The sequence below is a fragment of the Thermobia domestica genome, chromosome 7, assembly GCF_964235325.1.
Source record: "Thermobia domestica chromosome 7, izTheDome1.hap1.1, whole genome shotgun sequence".
Classification (NCBI taxonomy): Eukaryota; Metazoa; Arthropoda; class Insecta; order Zygentoma; family Lepismatidae; genus Thermobia; species Thermobia domestica.
In genome coordinates this window covers 287,553,523-287,577,075 of record NC_137460.1, presented here as the reverse complement: position 1 = coordinate 287,577,075, position 23,553 = coordinate 287,553,523, and the positions used below count along the sequence as shown (strand labels likewise).

Below are 23,553 nucleotides of genomic sequence, written 5' to 3'. Positions count from 1 at the left end.
CCAACCGCTTTTTGCACTGGCAAAGCAAATCCAATGGAAGTGGCCACAGGTGTACGGTGAAGAGACGTTAGTCATCCTCTTCGGAGGTCTTCATATCGAGATGGTAGCGCTGAAGACTATTAGTGACTTGTTGCGAGGGAGCGGATGGGTGCAAGCACTGGTTGAGGCAGAGATCACCAGTGCCTGGATTGCGGATTCCTTCCTGCGGGCATCACATGTCACTCGAACCAAGAGAGCGTATCAAGTAACAGCAGCAGCCCTCTTCACCCTGTAGCAGAACGCATACAACCACTACATTGACCAGTTGTGTGACGCCAGCACCAAGCAGCTTGAGTTCGCAAAGTGGTGCCAGCAAAAGGCGGAGACTTGCCCCCAGTTCCACTACTGGGCAACTGTACTAGAATTGGAACTGACGATCTTGGTGTACGTGCGCTCTCTGCGCCAAGCATCGTTTGCTATGTACGTCGATGCCCTCAAAGAACTAGCAGTGTGGTTCCATGCATTGGATCACACCAACTACGCGCGATGGATTCCTGTGCATCTGCGAGACATGGTGGAACTGAGGACTAAACACCCTGAAATCGCCGATGAATTCTTCGCAGGGAATTTCACAGTCCACAAAACGACTAGGCCGTTCTCCGCCATCCCTATCGATCAGGCCTACGAACAGAACATTGCAGCCATAAAAGGAGACGGAGGTGCAGTAGGTCTGACTGACAATCCCAGCGCAATGTGACGGTGGATGGTGGCAGGACTAGAGGTTACCAGGCTCATCGAAGAGTTCCAGGGCTCTAACAAAGAACGATCAAAAGACACAAAGAATCATGACCAGACATCGAGTGTGCAAACTGCTTTCCAAAAAGATGTACAGTCAATAATCAAAGTGATGGAAGACTTTGGGAATCCATTTGAAGAGGATAGTCAAAATCTGTTAGTACTTGACACCAAGGAGATCACGCCATGTCGAGCTGTAGATGACCTCCGTCGTGCATATAAAGTGGGAAAGGTGCAGTTTGACAAATCTGTCAGAGAACGCCTGGTGGAGAGAACGAAACCCATACATGATTCCATCAAAAGAAACAATATTAAAATATTTGGTCAGCCTACAACAAAACCTCAAGCAAAGGGCAAGCAGCAAATGAAATCCCTCAGAAACGACGTGAACCTCTTCTCTCGTCTGTATATTGGATGCCAGAACCGGGATGGAAATCTAGACGAATTCTTCAAACATGAAAACCAAGCTTTCCCTCCTGCACTATCGGACGGCTGTGGAATCCGGTTTGGTGTAAAGAGTGATCTTCTCAGTTGTCTAGAAGACTTCAGTCAGCCTAGGTCTGAGGTTCCTCCAACAAGCTGCATTGTCCTAGATGGAGCAGTCATCATCCAGTTGCTGAAGCCTGCTACGGCTAAAACCTTCAAAGAATATGCCCAGCAAGTTTTTGTGCCTCAAAATTCTCAAAATTTCATCAAGCCACGTGACTGGACCTGGTGTGGGACCGCTACATAAGTAACCCGTTGAAAGGTGCAGCAAGAGCCAAGCGGGGAAAAGGGGTGAGAAAACGAGTGGTGGGTAATTCAACTATACCCGGGAACTGAGCCAGCTTCCTCAGAGTCGTCGAAAACAAGACACAGCTGTTCATCTTCCTCTCTTACATCCTCTACGACTCATTCCAGCTTGCAGATAAGGAGCTGTTTATCACTAAAGGAGATGATGTCTTGAGAAAGCCAGCTCTTTGGATACTTCAGCTCTGGCACCTTGCAACCATGAGGAGGCCGATACCCGTATTATGTTGCATGCCGCCCACGCTGCTCACAAGTCACAAGAAGATCCTCATTTGCACAGTAGACACTGATGTCGTTGTCCTGGTGGTTACTCTGTCACGTACATTGAATGAGGAAACTGAAGTGTGGGTATACTTCGGCTCGGGAAAAACGTTCCGCTGTTTGGCAGTCCATGAAATTGCTCGGGCTCTGGGTCCTGAAAAAGCTCAGGCAATACCGATGTTTCATGCTTTGCCGGGCTGCGACACGGTCTTCTGCTTCGCCGGACGAGGAAAGAGGACAGCATGGGCAGTGTGGACAATGTTACCTTAGCTCACGCAGACGCTCACTCTTCTCTCCACTACACCAGATCGTATTAATGAAGACGACATGCATATAATTGAAGGGTTCATCATACTGCTTTATGACAGAACAAGCACAGAAACGGACATTCACAAGGCACGTCGCAAACTGTTTGCAAAGAAAAACAAACGTCCAGCTGATCCCACCGACAAGAGCAACCCTGGAGCAGCATGTCCGAAGAGCAGTATATCAGGGCAAACATGTCTGGGGTCAGGCTATGGTTACTGCACCAACGCTGCCATCACCAACCGACTGGGGTTGGATCAAGACCACCGGCGTGTATGAACCTCTATGGACAACGCCACCCGAAGCATCCAAGATCTGCTGGGAGCTCGTCTCTTGCAAATGCAAAGACTGCATGAAAAAGTTCAAGTGCAAGTAGGCCAGTCTGGAATGCACACTACTGTGTGCTTGCGACGGAGAATGCTCTGAACTGTAAAATTATGAACTAAATATATACAACTTACAAATTATCTGGCATACTTTTCTTCAAAGCATCTATTAAAACTTTCAGCAACAAACTTTATCTAACTTCTGTTGCCTTTCGGGTGTCCAATGGCGGCCATTTTGGAAAATGGCTACCACGGCCGCTAGGGGTCAGTTGGCCGATGGCTCCACATCCAAATTTGTTCATCTTACATCTGTATAGCTCTGTGCCAAATTTGGTGCTTTTATCAAAAAGTGCACAATATGTTGAAATATCCTAGCTAAACTGCCGCACTAAAAGGCGATATTTATGATGAGAATGTATAAAATGGTAAAAGGGAAAAAGTGGGAGAGAACAGCAGAACCGCGAGAAAACTCCCACATATAGTGTTTGTTCATTAAAACGCCCATTTGGCATGAGCTGAGATCGAACGAGGAACCCCACGCGCCAGAGGTGAACGCTTTACCACTGAGCTACCGTGGCCCTGTGTATCGTGGGAAACTTGAATTGGCTTTGGATGGCATGATGAGACCGAGAATTCAAACTACAAAGACTCTTTAATTACATTGCAATGCTTGATAATGTTTAAAAGACGATTTGGAAAGTACAAGTACCTCTAAAGGTGCTTTAAAACTATATAAAGTTCACTTCTGTGTGGGATTGGATACAGCATATTGTATCTAGGTAAGGTGATGAAACTGCAGATAACTGATTCAAAACTTAGCAATCATTAATTTTGAGAAAATGAAATGAAATCTTTGTTTTACGTCCCACAGTTATGCCGGTTAGGCGAAAGAAGACGGAGATGATTGATGATGAGCAATGAATGAAACGGTGGAATGAAAAAAGTGGGAGGAAATGGGAGAACCCCGAGAAAACCCACGAGCACGGTGTTTGTCCACCACAAAGTATTAATTTTGAGAGATCAAATCGAGTAGAAAGTATTGGAAAAATTCTGGGGTTATTTTAAAGTGTACGACAGGACTGTTGGTGGCTTAGCGGTAACGATTCGAGAGCAATCAAATAAATAAGAGTAGAGAAATTCGTAGAGAATCTCGTTTGTCAAATATGCGATGGAGCATCAGTAAGAGCAATCAGGGGGGTGGAGTCCATTGTTTACCAAACTAATAATAATAATAATTAATAAATAAATAAATAAAAATCCCAGTGTAATATAGATTGATTGGTACATGCATCAGGGAAACTCGAGCTGAGAATAGCACTTCCCGAACAAAAGACATTTTTGTCTTTTTAGAATTAACGAGAAATAAGGTTTTTGGTACATTTTTCAAATCTAAAAGATCATTTCACAAAATATGCTATATATTGTCCAACCTACGATGTAACATTTCCAACTTCGTAGAGTTAATACTGTTTTTGAGCAAAAAGATGATTTTGCTTAAATATTTTGAGGAAAGTTATAAGACACCGAAATAAATGACAAAAAATAGTATAATGAAACAACAGAATCTGTGCAAACGTTGCAAGATTCTTACAGTTCATTTATTGGCTCGGTTCTGTCGCATCACCATCACGCAAGCTTGTATCTTCTTTGATTATATGACCATAAATAGAACATTGATGGTATTAAAGTCTGGAGATCTTCAAATGATTTTGTTCGTGACGATAATGCTCACAAAATGTATGAAAATGATAAAATGATCCGTTGATGAAAAGCCAACGTTGAACAAGAAAATAGTAACAGCAATACGTTGACAGCTCTAAAGTTTTGTCATATGATTAGAATATTAAAGGTAGGTATGATTATAGTGTTAATGATAGGTTTCAGTTTTCAAGTCGTTTTTATACCTCAAATCTATTTCTCGTTGACAAGATTCACGAATGCTTCAACTAATTCCCTAAGAGTCAATTTCAGACAAGTTTGAAAATGTTGAATAAGTAGTCCAAAATTGCAAACTGGATTTGAATTATTGTAACCATTCTCAGAGCATATGATGATGATAATAATAATAATTGTCCAATGAGGACTAAGGAAGCCGAACTATTCTTGTCTACGCTTATTGTTGCTCAATTTCATAAGGAACGATACCTGAACGCTGTGACAATGCTGTCATTGGAGTAAAGCATAGTAAATGCGTTCCGAACTTCATTAAGTATGTAGTCAACGAACTTATTACGACCAAAAATAGAAGAGTAATAATGATGTACGAAAACAGCATATAACCTTTGCTTAAGTGACCACTACCATTATCCTAAAATGCAGATATTTTGGATATGTCATACCCATTTTGAACTCCATGAATCACCACTGGTCCATTGCCCTTACTAAGACACGGGAATCCACTGAGCACATATTATATTTAGAAGTCACATCTACCAATAACCAAAATTTCAATCGAAATGCAACGGCTTGACACGTATAGTTGGCAAATGCATTGTATTTATTGGATTCCGTGTATTAAGTGCATGTCCAAGTTGCATCTTGGTATGGATCGTGTTTACAGATAGGTAATTGATTACAGTATATAAACTACTCTTTGTATGAATGATGCTATGTAGCACAAATAATAATTGTAATATTTGTTTTAGAATTATAGTTTGTGTTCTCCATTAAGAAATTGATCGACTGAATAAAAGATACCATTTAATATAAGAACTTATGTAGACATTTGTTCATTCTAAAGTTTTGTAAGTGATTAAACAATTTAATTGATACCCAGAAAAGCTTTTCCTATATGTTTCCAGGCTACATGAACGAGCATATGTATTTTCTTTTGTTCTTGTGTTATGATTACGTATTGTGCGTCTTGCTTTCCGCACTGTGTAATGTGTACGTAAAGTAAACCGAAGAAGTATATAAAAGCTTAGTGATTCAGCTGATTTTTCTTTTTTATATAGTTGATTTATGTAATAATCAAATTTGTGATTTTGATCCAGGAATACATCTAAACACTTGGCTGTGGATATGTCTATGTAGAATTTTAGTTCTTAGACTTATGCATATTTCGTTTATTCCTTTCGCTATTCGGTGGTAGGATAAGTAGATATTTTGTTTTTGATTCAGTTAGCTTGTTTTCCTCAAACATTCTTAGGGGTCGTTTAGTGTTATGTTATTTTATTTATTTATTTATTTGTAATGTTTTTTTATATCCTTTCGTATTATTAATTGGGACGTATCATCTGAAGAAGAGTGATATGAACAGCCCCACGGCAGGTGGAAGGTCGTTTATATACAGTAAGAACAGCAATGTCGTAGTATACTCTTTTATAGCAATCCTAGATATATTTGCGTTACATCTACGGATTTGTTGGACACATACTAAATAAATTTCCAGCAAACATTTGTTGGAAATAGTTCCTTATCAGCAATAACGTCCTCTTGAGGCCTGAAATTTCATTTATAATTGTCGATGAGTGGATGCCATATGGCGGAAGTCTTTGTAAATTTATATTTTTTAGTAGTTTTGATCTACAACTTTTTCCCCACCAAACTGTAGAAATTTCATAACCTTTCAAAACATATTCCTGCTTATTCTAAAAGGGTGGTCCATATTGTTTGCTCGATAACTCACCTATATTAATATTTCCTTCGGTTGCTCCACGGTAAATTTTTATTGCTAAAAATGCCTTGATTTTTTTCAGCTAGTGTCTTCTATGTAATATATATAGAAATAATACTTTGTATTTCTGTTTTTGTTTTTGTTTTCTCCCGCATATTATTCTTCTAATAAAACTCGATACTAAGTAGTAGTCTTATTAATTTTCCTGTTACTTAATATAATACGGAAAGAATCGCTTGGTGCTTCTAGATATATCAAGCTGAAACTCTTCTCATCACAACACTTCTTTTTCAAATTCCTAGTAAATACGTCAAATTGATAGTAAGTAGAACTCAGAGAGTATGGAAGACTTATTGAAGGAAACAGTTAAAAGGGAACAAGATATAAAACTGTAAGCAGTCTAAATCAAATACTTGGTGTTATTTCTAGAGTTGACAGTGACCTGTCCCACCATAAAGTCATAGATCCCACACTGTTGTATTATGGAATACGTTCTAAAGTTTGCATAGGAAAGAGCCATGACGTATCCTTCGGAAAAGCGATTTTATCTGACGGCATTTTACCATCTACTACACATTAACTCTGATGCGCAACAGGTGGGAGACTGATGTACGTATCCGTAGCTTCGTTCATTAGCAGAACTTAGTTTAACAGGTGTCGCTATCCTCAACTTTTTTTGAAGGAGACGGATTAGATACTGTTGAAGAACTTTTTCAGATGAAATTTTCAAGTTTATACCAAGAGTTAAATAATTGTGAACTGGAGATAGGATAAAAAACAAGGAAAGTTAGATTGATATGGAAACTGAAACATAATCTGTTTTCTTCGATGAATGAAGGTTTTATTAGAAAGCCACAGAACGTATTTCTTTCGAAACTTCCATTGACTATCCCTTTCTGAAAAACAGTTTGTCATAACTTAAGGTGGACTCTGTACAACCATTACTTCACTGAGATAAGTGAAGGACACTAGAAAGCAGGGTTGGCTGGTTTAAACCAAGGTAGTTTAAATCAGCTGTTTTTTTTTTTTTTAACTGGTTTAAACCCAAAAATAGAGATGCAAAAAAAGCCGGCTTTTTTGAATCGATGGTTTTTTGCACATAAAAAGCCGGCTTTTTTGGGAAAAAAACGAGAATTTTGGAAATTTTGGCTTTTTTCATTTTCATGATTTTTCTATTTGAATAGCTTTACTCTAAAGTTAAATAAAATTTCATGACTTAAATACCATATTTCGCTCTGTAATTCACCATCATGATGGATAGAACACATGTTTTATGAATTAAACATACAGTACGCAGTATTTGATGGCAATTGCAGAGGATATTTAAGTTTATTTTAACTTCTGAGTTATCGACATTTTTCTTCTCTAAGTCATTTCTTTTAAAGTCATCCGTGTTTCATTTCTTAGAGATTAGCAGGCCTACTCTAGCTTCTAGCACATAAGTTAAACTTATGTTTTTCAATATATCCGTCAGAGCGTACGTTTGTCAGTATATTTGTCAGAACGTACTTCCACATTTTTGTTATACTGTAGCTGTGCTATGATTTAGCAATAATCTTCCGGATACAACCTTGAATACAGTTTTATAGAAATAATCAGTAGCGGATTCAGAAGAGTATTTTGGGAGATGTTTCTCTGCTTAATGTTTGTTCTTTCTAAAATTTCCTAATTTTTATTTGAAAAGAGCTTGAAGTTTATGAGTATAGGCATAACTAATATTTCGTTTTGTTTGTATTCAGCAATAATCTTCTGGATACAACCTTGAAGACCATTTTATACTGATAATCGGTGGCGGATTTAAAAAAGTATTTTGGGAGGGTATTTCCATATTAATGGTTAGTTTTTCTAAAAATACCTAATGTTTATTGAGGAGAGCTTGAAGTTTATTTATAAAGGCATAACAAATATTTCGATTGTTTTAGAAATTCCGTAATTTCGGGATACAGGCTTCAATTTGTAAGACATCCCCACCCTAACCCCCTTCGCAAATCCGTCACTGCTGGTAATTAGTAATAACAACGATTTAAAAATGATAAAGGAAGTCGGCCAGGATTCGCAGTACACGCACTATTTCTACATTCACAGATGGAATTAAGAAAAACTTTTTTCAAAATGCTGGAATTCGGGGTTGAATCCCGGACTTTCCGATAGAAGGCCAAAACCTAACCACTCACTCATGGTTGTTGTGCCGTTGTGCTTAACTTCAATATATCCTCTCTATATATGGCTTATGGAATCCGAAGGTTCAATGCCGCGTTCACAAAAGCTCTCCACTGACTTCTATCCTTAGCCAACTGGATCCAGTTTTTATTTGTATTCCTATTTCTGCGAGATACATCTTAATATTGTCCTCCCATCTGCCCCTAGGTTTTCCTAATGGACGTTTTCCGATTGGTTTTCGAGTTAATACTTTGAAAGCTTTCCTACCTTCTTCCAATCTGGCTCCATGACCTACCCAACTGAGCCTCCTAGACTTGATGACCGTAACGATGTTTAGTAAACCGTATAAATTATGCAGTTCTTCGTTATGAAGTTCCCCCATTCCCGTTCCTCTTGGGTCGGAATATTCGTCTCAGGATTTTATTTTCAAATACTTTCAGTCTGCGTTCTTCCCTCATCCCAAACGATAAGGGATGAGGGATTTCACAACCATACAGAACAACAGGCATGATTAACGTTTTATATATTTTAAGCTTAAATTCCTCGACAGAATTCGCGATGACAAAATATTTTGAACTGAATAATAACACGAATTTCCTGATTTCAGTTGACCTTTAATTTCTTTGTAGATATGATTTTGGTCTGGTAATATTAATCCTAGATATTTGAAAGTATCCACTTTGCCTAAAGTATTATTTGATATTTTAACGCATCCATAATTTGCCGTATTACGATCCCGGTGAACTTCCATGTATTTAGTTTTCTCTGCATTTACTTCTAAACCAATGTCGCTGCAAGCGTTTAGTAAGGCCTATGCATTTCTTTCTATTGTTCTCCCATCATCCCCCTATTAAATTTACATCATCAGCATACGGCATAACCTGGTGAATACCATTCTGCTCTAGGGCCTGGTTGCTATTTTTAATTTTCCTTATAGCATACTCTGGAACAATGCTGAATAATAATGGCGATAACGCATCTCCTTGTTTCAGACCATTCTCGACGTTGAAGCTCATGAACAAGAATTTTTCACTCAGACTTTACTCTGGAATTCATTTAAACACATTTTAATTAATCTAACTAGCTTTTTCGGTATTCCGAATTCTGTAAGAATTGTACAATACTTCCCTCCTATCCGAGTCGTAAATCTTTTTTAATATCAATAAACAGCTGATGTACTGGGTAATATATTCCCATTTCTTTTCGAGTGTTTATCGAATAGTAAATAGCTGGTCGATAATTGATCGATTTCCCTAAATCCACACTGATAATCTCCAATAATTTCATCTGCGTATGGAATCAATCTTGTAAATATAATGTTAAGAGAAATGCCTCGCTAATTATTACAGTAAGCTTTGTCGCCTTTCTTGTGAATTGAAACAGTGATTGATTCTTTCCACTGTTCTTAAATGTATTCCATAGTTTTATATATATATATATAAGTTGAATTTCTGTCGTTAAAAATTCAGAAACCTTCAGGACTGGGTAAAGTGTGATGCTGATTATAAGCCTAGGAAACCACACGATAAGATGAACGGTCTATTATGATCCATGAACAGAAAATTCGGTACTTGCCCGATTCTAAACAAGCTTAAGGAACAGTCAGTGCATTATAGAATTCGGAATTTTACCGACTTTGCAGATCCAAAGCACTTAACAGGTAGTAACAGATTATTACGTATGTGATCAATGAATGAAAAATTTGTTCGAAATATCCATACAATGTATATGCAAGTTAAAAGTTTCAAGAATATGCAGAACCATCCGAAACCAAGCTCTTGATGTGCAGCCTGTAAGATTATCATATAAATATATTTCTCTCATGTTTGATTTTATTTTGTTTCAAAAAGAGGGTGTGTGATATTTTGAAGTAAAAATACTACATATAATTTTGCTAGTTATTTGTGTATCATTTTGTTTAAATAAAAGTACTTACTTTTGCGTATAAGAGGTTAAAAATTATTACATCTATTGGTTAATCCTTAAGAATTCATAATGTAAATTTGTTAAGAATTTTAAAGAAATCTTTTCGAAATTCATGGTTTATTCTAGGTTTTATATTATTACCTACATCAACCACTAATTAAATGATTTTTTGTGCTGTAGAGAAGCGAAACAAAATCTGCTTTATTAATTGAAAGCAAAATTTTGAAGAAAAAAAAATTCCCAACCAAAAAAGCGAAGCAGAAAATACCAAGTTTTTTTTCAAAAAAGTCGGTTTTTTCCGAGCCCTTGCATCTCTACTCAAAAACGAAAAATGCTTGTAAAAGCGTAAGTGTTCGTAAAATCTTGATGAACACATATTTGTGGAGTATCACATTTCACTTCCGTACAGGGGTGTAGCCAAGGGGGGCCCATCGGGGCCGGCCCCCCCCAAATAGTTTCCTGGCCCCCCCAAATGACCAGCCTTTAAAACATCATAGTAAAATTATCTTGCTTCATTCATTTAAAAGTAATAAAGTTTATTGACAATTAATAATTTATGGTAAAATAATGAGAAATATTGTTTTTTTTTTTTCATACCGATCGAAAAATAATATAGTATCTCATATAGGACACACTTTTTATCACATGTCAACGCCCTGTCCAGAAATGGCTCCGAAACAGTAAATAAACACAGACGACTGCCGCGCTGCCTTCTGGCCCGGAGTCAAAATATGTGAGACCCATTGACCCAACTTGTAGTGATTCACAAGTTGATGGATGTGCTGCCGAATGGTTTCTCCACACACTGAATTGTAGTCCCAGTTCCTCTTTGTACATGTGTTGGTCTTCTGGCACGTGGTGTTTTCGGGTGTTTCGTCATCGTCCTTAAACTTGTTAAACCATCGCTGCACTGTCCGCATCGTCACGACACCCTCACCAAAGGCCTGGCATATCGTCTGTCCCGCTACAGCGGCGTTTGACCTCCATTTGAACTCGTTCAGCATACATGCTCTTATGACGCTCTGTGGATGTTCCATGTTCCCTCTGTCTTTACGCAAGTTCACGGTGTGTCTGAATTGCCACAACCAGGTAGTATGTTGGATATACCCACACCAACAATTGACGTTCGCCTTATCTCCACTCGCATTCAACTCACGGTGTGAGGTCCAATTGAACACAGACTTCCACGAAAACGGACAGAACTTTCTTGGTTACCTTTATAGTTATGCACAAAAGTATAGCGTTTGGTCCCGGGCAGTAGTTCTTGATTAAGCATAATAAAATCTATCTTGAATATAATTTATGGATAATAATAATAATAATAATAATAATAATAATAATAATAATAATAATAATAATAATAATAATAATAATAAGCTAAAATAGTGTTTTTAGTTTTCCACAAGAAAACCAAAATTTTCATTTCTTTCAGACCTCAAAAACACTTGCAACAACACTTTTTTTGGCTTTGTACATTGTAGCTGGCCCCCCCTCATAAACGACGGGCCCCCCTACACAAACCTGCTGGCTACACCCCTGCTCCCGTATATTATTCGTATTATATTCAGACCTAAATTCCACATTCATTACTCGAAAAGATTATAATACAAAAGCAACTTTTGTTTTTTTATATAAGTTTATGAATGTTTCTTTTGTGATTTTTTTTTAATAGTTTGTTATTATTGTTATGCAATTGCAATCAGAGAAAAATTAGAAATATTGTTTCGTTTTAATAATGTTTACTGTTGATAAAATATATCGAAATGACGATTTTTTGGGGGGTGGGGTCATACAAACCTCACGAGTGGCATTTATTGAAATCAGAAGTTTCTTTGGTATCTACTTATGTTTAAATGGGTCTGAGCCAAAGTGAACTCAAATAACTAATATCTTTATTCACTTCTCTTACTGATATGCAAATTAAGTAGTTGTTCTTTTTAACTTGGACTAATAAAAGTCGTAGTGAATTAACTTGGACTAAATTAGTTCTTCTATACTCTGCAGTATTGTGAAATTGTCCATACATAATTGTGTATAATGGTTTCACATGTCCAACTGTTTATAGTTTTGTTCTTTTGAAATGACTCTTGACTATCATATTAACAAGTATGTGAAGAACAGTGCAACGTATTTTTATCAGGAGTCTTTTGTGAGAGAGTCGGCAGACGTATCGCATTTGTGGTCAATTAGTCCCAGTTTCGAGTTCAAATGGAGAACAATTTCTCTCCGATGCAAGCCGAGAAGCGGTTTGGATTCCACTTTAAGCTTATGTGACTCCTTCCAGCATAACCCGGTTGTCGCATAATAACACCAAGGTGAAACCAACTTATGTCCATCCATATGTGATATAAATAAATAGAACAAATTATTTAAACCAAGAAACCTGGTTTAAACCAAATAAACCAGGTTTAAACAAAAAAAAAAAAAAAAAAAACGGGTTTTTTGGTTTTTTCAATAAAAATCATGGTTTTTGCCAACCCTGCTAGAAAGTAAGCAAATTCCCTTTCTTCAAGGGCTAAGAAATGAAAATTCCTCAAATGTGGAAACAGTATATAAAGTTTCTGATGTGGTGCGGAAATATATCCAGAATAACGCCTGGGAAGACGTAACAATTAATAAGTATTTGCAAATTACGGAACCACCTCAGTTGTGTAAACATGTGTAGAAAGGATGTATTCTAGCGATCCTGTTTTTGACCGAAATTTCGCAATTTTTTTTCTTTGTCTTTGTATCTCATCTGAATGTCTGAGATAATAATATTGTAAAGCGTAATTTCGCACTCGGATAATTACATATAATCATGCCAGGTAGTAAATTCTTTAATGTTGCCCATTGCAGAAAATTGTATTTGATAGACTAACAAAATAAATTTCAAAATTATAGCTCAACTAACTGTATTTGACAGGTACCAGATTATAATTTTTGAAATTCCTAGGGAACTTGTTCAACCTGTGTTAAACTGTTGATTTAGTGTTGCCTCAAAATACATTTTCGCTAGAGCAAGTGACTTGGTATTATGGAACTATTCTTCCTTTTCTTTGTTTTAGGTGCCGTAATTTCTAACCAGGGAACACTGCTCATTTCTTGGGATAAAGAAATAAAGGATGGCAAAAATGCTACGCAGATTCTACTTGATATTTTGAAAGAGGAAGAATTTCTTCTGAATTTTCGTAGGGAACCACATTTAAAAGTGTGGGATAAGATTGCACGTAAATTTCGTAGAAGATGCTTCCCTCATACATATTGGCGTATTTCCGGACCGAAGTGTCTGTCACGTTGGGTATATTTGAGAGATCATTGTTTAACATACAGTCACAAGCCTGGAATTAGTGTTTGCAAGTATTACGACGATGTCTGTATTGTTTATAAAAGGTTCAAGTCTCTCGGACTTTATTTGAAGACAAAGAAAGGAGGGAATTTGCATTGTTCACATAGGATGTTTCAGTGTATTCAGGGATCACGTTCAGAAACAGGAAACAGTGTATCCAGTTCCAGGATGGACAGCGAAGAGGATGTGGAAGAAGGCAATCAGAAATGCTCCTCTGAAGAACGTAAGTATACAGCATAATTTAGAGAAAACAGGAGATCCCGAAAAAAATCCATGGATAAAATCCGATACTCCTTGCATGTGCCAGTTATTAATATGGGCACTTCCCTCCCCCAAATTTTTCAACATATCTACCAGATAACTTGAAACAGAATTGTCCAGAGTGTAGAGATGATCACTCCAGATACATTGGAGAAGGTGTTCACAATGGCTATAGTAAATTGCATTACTTTGTCTTGCTCCTTCAGAAGAGCATGCTGAATAAAAGTTGATTTTATTTGTCTTGTACTTGGGTTAATTATATTTTTACACAATAAATAACGATAAAGCCACAAAGTGCTGTTTTCAAGAAGGAATAATTTTGAAGGAATGACTCTTGTTCTTCGCGAGGCATTTGTTTCTACTACAACCGCTTGTCCATAGTATACGATTTCTTGATGCATTTACATATGCAGTACATATGAGTAGATTGGTGACTGGAAAGTTGGATCATACAGTTATTGTGTAGGAAGTATGAAAAAGACACGCTCTTTTTACGAATAAAGAAAATACAATTGAAATGTAAAGCTAACCTACTAAACTTGTAATTTTTAAAATGTTACTTTTCGTTAAGATATTTTTTTGTTTGCGTTCTCTGCGACATTTTCCATTGTCATTTTATGTTCTATTTCGAGCTGGTTTTGCGTAAGTGTGGGGGAAATACGTTGGTGACTTGTGTGTGTGATTTTGTGTTATAACAAAGAGTTCCAATTGATTTTTAGCAAATGCAAATACTTTGATTATATTCCAGTGATACCATAAAAATAAAGCTATGTGCGTAATCTGTTATACTGATAGAAGATAATCATTCACAGATTTGAGATTAAAAAAAAAAAAAAAAACTACAATAATGATAAAATACATAAGACATCCACCTTCTTCCCGTATATCCATGCTAAGGATATTTATCGCGCATTTTGATATGACTTTTGGAAGGGGGGAGCGTAGCCCCATATCAATCAGGGCACATGCAGTGAGTATCAGAATGTTAATTCTGTGACGTTTGTAAATAATCTGCCGCTTATTTTCCTGTCTAGAATAAAATTTGGCATTTTTATATAAAATATCAACCTCATGTATTTCGCGCCGTGTCCCCTAAGACGGCGCGTTACCAAAATAGCATTTCAAATTTGAAAAACTCATACCCTCTTAGTACGATAACACCAAATTTTACATTAATTGATCCCAAAAAATAACTTTTTTTGGTATGTTCCTGCTAAGGATATTTACGTCAATTGTTCATGTGATTTTTAGAAGAGAGGCTGTAGCCGTACATTAGACACTGGCACATCCGAGGAGCATCAGGGTATTAATTCTGTGACATTTGTGATTAATCTGACGCTCACTCTCATTTCCAAAATAAAATTTGGAGTTTTTATAAAGATTCACCATCATATGCGCCGTCCCCTGTGCTCCCTAAGGGGCTGCCTTACCAAAACAGCAATCCAGATTTAAAGAACGCTTTTTTTTTTTTACTACAAGAACGGCAATTTTCACATTAATTGGCCAAAAGAAGTTTAATCCCGTATGTCCCTGCTAAGGATATTTATGCCGAAATATGTGAATTTTGGATAGGAGCTGTAGCCCCATATCAGTCACTGACACATGCAAGAAGCATCGGAATTTTAATTATGTAAAATTTATGATTAATCTGACGCTCACTGGCATTTCCAGAATAAAATTTAGAATTCATGTAAAGAATCACCATCGTATGTTTCGTGCACTGTACTCCCGTACGGCAGTACATTACCAAAATAACGTCCTATATTAAAACACATGTACCTTTCAACTACAATAACTCCGAATTTCACATTAATTGATCAAGAAAAATACCTTCTTCTGATAGTTCCTGCAAAGGATATTTATGGTGATTTTTTATGTGATTTTTAGAAGGGAGATTGTAGCCCTATATCAGGCACTGACACATGGAAGAAGCATCGGAGCATTAATTCTGTAACATTTGTGATTAAGGTGACGCTTCCTGGCGTTCTCAAAATACAATTTGTGATTTTGGTAACACTCCACCCTCAACATTTTTACACCCCTTGCCACTCAAAATAGGAGCCTTACCCAAAATAATGTTCTAGACGACTACACTAGCATTGCGGAAGAGTGTTATTGCCTTTTGTAACATAATACTCATGTGCCCCAAATCTTTACCAATAATCGTTGGAGAAAACTGCTTCAAAAATTTCACATTGAATCTCCCATAAGGAAAATGAACTTTTGCACTTACGCCCCCAAAAGATATGCTAAACCATCACTTTCTCTCATTTATTGTTAAAACTTGAAAAATTCAGACATTTTTGAATAAGAATTTCACATTAATAGTATGAAAACTTCATCTTCCAGTGCTGTAGAAAATTACACGAATTATGAAACAGGCTCTCTCTCTCTCTCTCTCTCTCTCTCTCTCTCTCTCTCTCTCTATATATATATATATATATATATATATATATATATATATGTGTGTGTGTGTGTGTGTGTGTGTATGTATGTATGTATGTATGTATGTATGTATATACACTGTGCAGAGTGTTAATAAACTAGACCGACAAACTGAAACAGGTGATTCCTCACATCAAAGTAAGGAAAAAAGTTCATATGAACACGTTGTCAAAAGTGCATAGTTTCAGAGCTAGGACTGTCATAAACCGTGGGGAAATTAACTTTGGGGGCGAATATCTCCAAACCTATTAGCTATTGAGCTGAGGCGGCATGTTATCTTGTAATCCGCTCTATCCAAAATTGCATGATTCTGAATCGTAGAGTAGCGGCGCAAGGAAGTTTCCCACATAAAGTAATGAGGGGGGGAAGTCCCGGTCATTCCGTTAGGACAGGTGGCTCCGATTCATGACAAATGAAACAACGTACAAACAAGTAACATAAAGTCGTTGACAGACCATCAATGTTTTGAACAAAATCAAAATGGCGAAGGATTTTTGGTGTGTTGTGCGTGGTTGCATATGTACAGTAGGGATTGAATATAGTGAATAAAAGTAAATTAACCTCTTCGTTCCCCACGTCTCCTGTAGGAGACATAACCATAGTAGGAGATATTTTTGAGTCACTGAGTCCCAATGTCGCCTACAGGAGAATTAGAACCCCAACACTTACAACACCGTCACCCGTTTCTTCCAATCACATGTATGCGAGCCAAAGCTATAGATGGGAGCAAATACAGTAATACATGCAATTATCATCAAAAATATGCTCAGGACCGAAGAGGCTATATGAAATCTTTACATTTGCAGGTTCATGACCCACAATCATGAACTGTGTGCTAAAGAAGTTGAACATTAATAATACGTAATGATTTTGAAAGAGTTGATTCAATGAGGATTCGTGACAAAATGGAAGTATCCCGCAAAAAGGAAAACGAAAATACTAACAGATGTATTGTTCTTCATTATAAACTAGCTTGGTCGCAGATCAAAAGTGGGACATCTTGCATTAAGATGCACACTATCACTGAGTTACCAGGTATCCGTTTTGCTCCTCCCATATAGCGAACAACAGATTGTGTAGAAGGTATTCGAGCTGATGACACATAAAAGCAACAATATTAGTTACGTTAAAAAAAGAGGAGGATCAGGAGCACATGGACGTATCTGGGAACAATAGCACATCTCCTTCCCTTTTTGATGTATTAACATATGAGATTATCGTAGGGACAGCAAAAACAAATGCAAATAAATTGAAATCTCGTTGTTTATTGGTGCACTCACAGCCTATTCCATAATTCATGTAATTTTCTACAGCACTGGAAGATAAAGTTTTCACACCATTAATGTAATCATAATCATAATCATAATTTATTGCATCCGTTCATCGTCATACAACGAAATTGGACATGTCATTTATATATATATACCAGTATACATAAACATACATACTATTATTACATATAGATTCTTATGGTTTCACTAATTTACTTACTATACATTTAATTTTACGTATACGAATTATTTTCTACATATTCTTCAACCGAGTAAAAGCAATGTTCTATCAAGTACCTTTTCAGTTTGGATCTAAAGCTATTGACAGAGACCTGCTTTTTTTATACATGATGGAAGTAGATTGTATAATAGAGTACCTTTGTGCGTAACTAATTTATTGTATATATTTGTCCTATGTGCATGCAAGTGAATGTCGTCTTTACTTCTTGTGTTATAACTGTGAATGTCTTTGTTAACAATAAATTCACTACTATGTTTTTTCAAATACATTAATATTTCGAACAAATACATTGAGGGAAGAGTCATTATTCCAAGTTCCTTAAAAATATTTCTGCAAGAAGAGTTCCATTTTACTCCTGCAAGTATTCTTACTACTTTCTTTTGTAGTCTAAAGATAGCAATACTTTTAGGTGCATTTCCCCAGAACATCAAGCCATATTTTATTGTAGAATGAAAATTTGAGTAATATATACACTTAGCTGTTTTTACATTAATCTTATCTCTTACACATCTAATTGCATAGCATAGTTTGCTTAGCTTGCTTCTTACATGTTCTATATGTGGTTCCCAGTTGAAATTATTAGATATTTTAACTCCGAGAAAGGTAGCAGTTTCTGTTTTATTATTTAACTGTTTTATTATTTATTTTTATTATTGCATTGGCTTGATTACTTTTACCATTGTTAAAATTTAAGGCACATGTTTTATTTACATTAATGATTAGGTCATTTTTATTCATCCAACTTGAAAGTTGGTTCATTGCCGTTTGGCAGTTTAAAGCTAATTCGCATTCATCTTTCCCACTAACTATTATGTTTGTATCATCTGCATATAAAGTCACACATGAACTATTAATACTTTCAGAAAGATCATTTATATAAAGAAGAAAGAGAAGTGGTCCTAGAATTGATCCTTGTGGTACTCCACGATTAATAATTTCTTCACTTGATACACATTTTTGAATTTTATTTTTAACTATTCCTGTGATTTCAGTTACTTGTTTCCGATTTTTGAGGTACGATTCAAACCATTTATTTGCTAAGCCTCTAATACCATAGCAACTAAGTTTTTCTAGCAATATATGATGATTTACTAAATCGAAGGCTTTTGTTAGATCTAAAAATATTCCTATAGATAATTTTTTGTCATCCAGTAAATTTCTGCAGTTTTCTAGAAAATGAAAAATTGCTGTCTCAGTAGATTTACCTTTCAAGAAACCATGTTGTGCGTTGGATATAATAGAATATTTATTAATGAAATCCATAACCCGATTGAACATTATTTTTTCCAGAATTTTACCTATAATGGGTAGCAATGATATCGGTCTATAGTTTTCTATTTCATTGCGTTTACCTTTTTTGTGCAAAGGTTTAACTTTAGCAATCTTTAGTTTATCAGGAAAGGTTCCTGTGGCGATTGAAATATTTGAGAGATAACACAATGGTTTAACTAAATATTTGTAACAACTTTTTACTAAATTGTTAGATAATTCGTCCGACCCAGCCGAATTCGAATTTTTCATTTGTTTTATTATGATGATTATTTCACTCTCTGTTACTGGTTTCAAGAATATAGATTTATCACATTTTTTAATTTTAAGTTCCGATAAGTTAGTTTTACTAGTTGAAATTCTTATTCAAAAATGTTACTAATGTGAAATTCTTATTCAAAAATGTCTGAATTCTTCAAGTTTTAACAATAAATGAGAGAAAGTGATTATTTAGTATCTCTTTTGGGGCATAAGTGCAAAAGTTCATTTTCCTTATGGAAGATTCAATGTTAAATTTTTGAAGTAGTTTTCTCCAATGATTATTGGTAAGGATTTTGGGGCAGAGGAGTATTATTGGTTACAAATTGGCAATAACACTCTTCCGCAATGCTACTGTAGTCATCTAAAACATTATTTTGGGTGACGAGGGGTGTTAAAAGGTTGTGGGTGGAGTGTTACCAAAATCACAAATTGTATTTTGGGAACTCCAGGAAGCGTCACCTTAATCACAAATGTCACAGAATTAATGCTCCGATGCTTCTTCCATGTGTCAGTGCCTGATATAGGGCTACAATCTCCTTTCTAGAAATCACATAAAAAATCACCATAAATATCCTTTGCAGGGACTATCAGAAGAAGGTATTTTTCTTGACCAATTAATGTGAAATTCGGAGTTATTGTAGTAGAAAGGCACGTGTATTTTAATATAGGATGTTATTTTGGTAATGCACTGCGCAGGGAAGCACAGTGCACGAGACATACGATGGTGATTCTTTACATAAATTCCAAATTTTATTCTGGAAATACCAGTGAGTGTCAGATTAATCATAAACTTCACAGAATTAAAATTCCGATGCTTCTTGCATGTCAGTGACTGATATGGGGCTCAGAGCCCTGCACGGGCCGGGCGCGCCCGTTTGACCCGGCCCTGCCCGTTTCAAGTAATATCAAACTAGACCGGGTCCGGGCACATTCCGTGTCGGACACAAATGCTATAGGGGCGAATCGGGCACACGTATTTCCGGGACATTGAAAGACGGATCGGAAACTATACTGTATGTTTCAGATGTAAAGCATCACGGGCAGTAGCCAATGATGCGCGATGTTGCCGGATTGCGGACTTCCCTTTCCCTTCTCGCTCTTCCTCCAGTTGAGATTTTGACGTACATTGGCAATATTATTCATAATGTAAATATACTATTCCAGCAAACTCAAGAATTTTGACTGTGCATCCTAGAAGTATTTATAGTAATTAAATTACCTACCTATTAACTTTTCCAGTGGATATGCTAAACACTCGTCTTCAACTCTACTTTCACTATCGTCTATGTCAGTTAATATTTCGTTATTGTCTGAATCTGTGTCTTGTAAATTTATTGTCATGGGCTAAAAAATTGTAAACAAAAAAATAATTCTTCGAGCCTGACTTCGTAGAACTTTTTTAAAAGAAAACTCTGCACTTGTACTCGATTTGCTTAAAAACAGTGACAACTATAATTTTGAAGAACAAACGAACTACCAGGAAAAAAAAGCAACCCAGACACTGATGAATTCTGTTTATGCTAGAAGAGAGGTTACGTTCCTACACAACTATCCCCTTTGTTTCCTTATCAGTTTTCATAACAAGTAACACTCTTGGGCTTTGTGTAGGTGTAACAAAAGCAATCCATCTGATTCCTAAGCAATTCGATATACTCGAGTTTGTGACACCATTCACACGCCTGGTGCTTTTGAATCCCTTGTAGAGGAGAAAAGAGGGAATAAAAGTCGCACATAATAAAGTAGTGAAACGTGAAAGAAACAGAAAACATACTGTGTTTCTTCTGTCGAATAAGGAAGAATCTATCTTGAAGTAAATTTCAAAACAATATTAGGAACCTCCCATACTTTGTTCTTACGATGTTAGGCATATCTATCTATCTATCTATCTATCTATCTATCTATCTATCTATCTATCTATCTATCTATCTATCTATCTATATATATATATATATATATATATATATATATATATATATATATATATATATATATATATATGTGTGTGTGTGTGTGTGTGTGTGTGTGTGTGTGAGAGAGAGAGAGAGTGTGTGTGAGAGAATCAGATTCCAAAGGCATGTAGCCACGGGGGAAAAGAGGGCCCCGTCTTTCCAAACTATTTCCAACCCCAAAATCAGGTTCGTCTGGTACATGTTTAATAAATTTATTTAATAGTTAATGCAAATGAGGGACGTTTATAATAAAATATGAAAATTAAAAAAATCAAACATCATCAATACGGTTTCTGTACCTAATTAAAACAACTAAAATTAATCATATGCTTTATATTCATTTCCCTAACTGAGCGCACACCGTATGAACTCACTACTATATTATTGCATAATAATATCTGAGTTGATATTTTTTCGAGTTTTTTTTTTTCTTTACTATTTTAACCCACATAAACACAAAGTCAGGTAAACAGACTGCTATAAACAGCATTTGTTTTCTTATGAATAGCTTATTGATTCACCTCCCACAATCCGGTTTTCAACTTCAGTACTATCAAGATCCGTCTTTTGATAAGGTAGCATCGTGAAAATATATGTGTATAATATGTATGGTGAGTTAAAATGCTTTCATATTCTGAAAAAGATCATTTGTTCTCTTTTAAATGTATGAAAAGCTTTCCTCCCCCTGAAAGTAATGTTCCCCTAGAACAATCTGCTGGTTACACCCCTGATTATCCTGTAATAAAAGTTGAGTTCTATTTCCAAATTGAAGAAAAATCCACTGGAAATGAGACGCGGGACTCATCGCTCGTTTTACTAATTGTTTTATATGGGAACCTTTCAAAACGTGTATCATAGCAACCAGTTGACATAAAAAGATGTAGTTTTCACATATGTGTTCGTAATTCTTTTCTCTACTTCGTAAAGTGAACAGTTAATGTGCTAATACAATATTTCTAATAATCGCCTTTAGTATTGTTAAGATTCGCAGTAGCGCGAGAAGTCAGCGTGTAGAACTGCTTGTCGCGAATTGTCAACACCGCTCAAAACCAACTCAAGACCATGCCGTTTATCATTTGAAACACACAATAATGTTGTCAGCCTATGTTGATCGTAATGTGTTTGGGAAACTAACTCTTTATTCAAGACTGTGAAGCACTGTACTATTACTACTACTACTACTACTACTACTACTACTACTACTACTACTACTACTACTACTACTACTACTACCACTACTACTACTACTACCACTGCTAATACTACCACTGCTAATACTACCACTGCTAATACTATCACTGCTAATACTACTACAAGTGCTATGACTTCGCGTCAGCGTTGACATGCCTGGTGCTACTGAATTTACCTTCTAAGTACAGAAAAAATCTAAGAAATTAATGCTAGTTAGTATGGTCAGTCTGCATAGAATGTGAGTCGATGCTTGATTTACGAGGGTTAACGGTGGCTCAGTAGGTAAAGCACTCACATATGGTGCTAGAGGTCGTCGGATCTGTCCCTGCTCGTGCTATGTGAGCTTTGTAGTGGACAAACACCGTGTACGTGGAGTTTTCGGATTGGTCACGTTTCCTCCCACTGTTTTCATTCAATCAAATCATCCCATCATCATCCATACGGGCTCAGCCGTAGTTACCTAAAGAACGTATGATAAAGTCAAGTAGAATTTGGTATACTACCATTAGACCACGGAGGCCGAAACCCTGAATTGGCGTGTTCGTAAGATCAGCGCAATTTGTAGTAATATTCAATTAGCAAGGCAAATACCAAATGGTGTTACATGTTCTTGTATTGTTTATAGTATGATACTACAAATATAACAAAATATAATGATAAAATAAATCACCAAGACGCCAGGGTCAAATAGGTGTTCCTGGAACGGTGGCTCAGCGGTTGAGCGTTCACCACTGATGCATGGGGTCCCTGGTTCGATCCCAGCTCGCGCCAAGTGAACTTTGTGGTGGACAAACACCGTATATGTGGGTTTCCTCGGGGTTCTCCCGTTTCCTTCCACTTCATTCATTCCGCCATTTTATTTATTTCTCATCATCACCGTCTCCTTTAGCCTAGCCGGCATAACTGTGGGACGTAAAACTCAAAGATTTCAGTTTCATTTTTTTTTATTTTCGTATTACTAGTAATAGTAGTAGTGGTATTCGCTGTTGTATTAGTATAGTAATGAGTAATAGTAGTGGGAGTCACAGACTTGCGCACACTTATCTTCTTTATCAGCAAATGCCAGATAAGAAGTTGATTGACAGTATCTTTGGCCAGGATTACGCACAGGACTGGGAGGCGACGTTGCCAGATGATAAAAACAGGATTGCGCACAATATCTAATGAAGAAAAGAAAAT

The 23,553-nt window shown here is 36.5% G+C and overlaps 1 protein-coding gene across 12 annotated transcripts in view; it reads left to right on the top strand.

The window, feature by feature from the left end:
- LOC145691005 (uncharacterized) overlaps nt 1-23,553 on the top strand; it is a 318,751-nt gene that overhangs the window by 182,043 nt on the left and 113,155 nt on the right. For 11 of the 12 annotated variants that reach the window (XR_014132318.1, XR_014132319.1, XR_014132320.1 and 8 more), the window contains one exon: nt 13,206-13,709. The exons of the other annotated variant lie outside the window; for it this stretch is intronic. Coding sequence is in view for 7 of the 11 variants with exons in the window: in XM_081766498.1 (XP_081622624.1) it covers nt 13,206-13,709 (504 nt within the window). In the remaining 4 variants the exon portion in view is untranslated. The remainder of the gene's footprint in view (nt 1-13,205; nt 13,710-23,553) is intronic. 12 annotated transcript variants of the gene reach the window in all.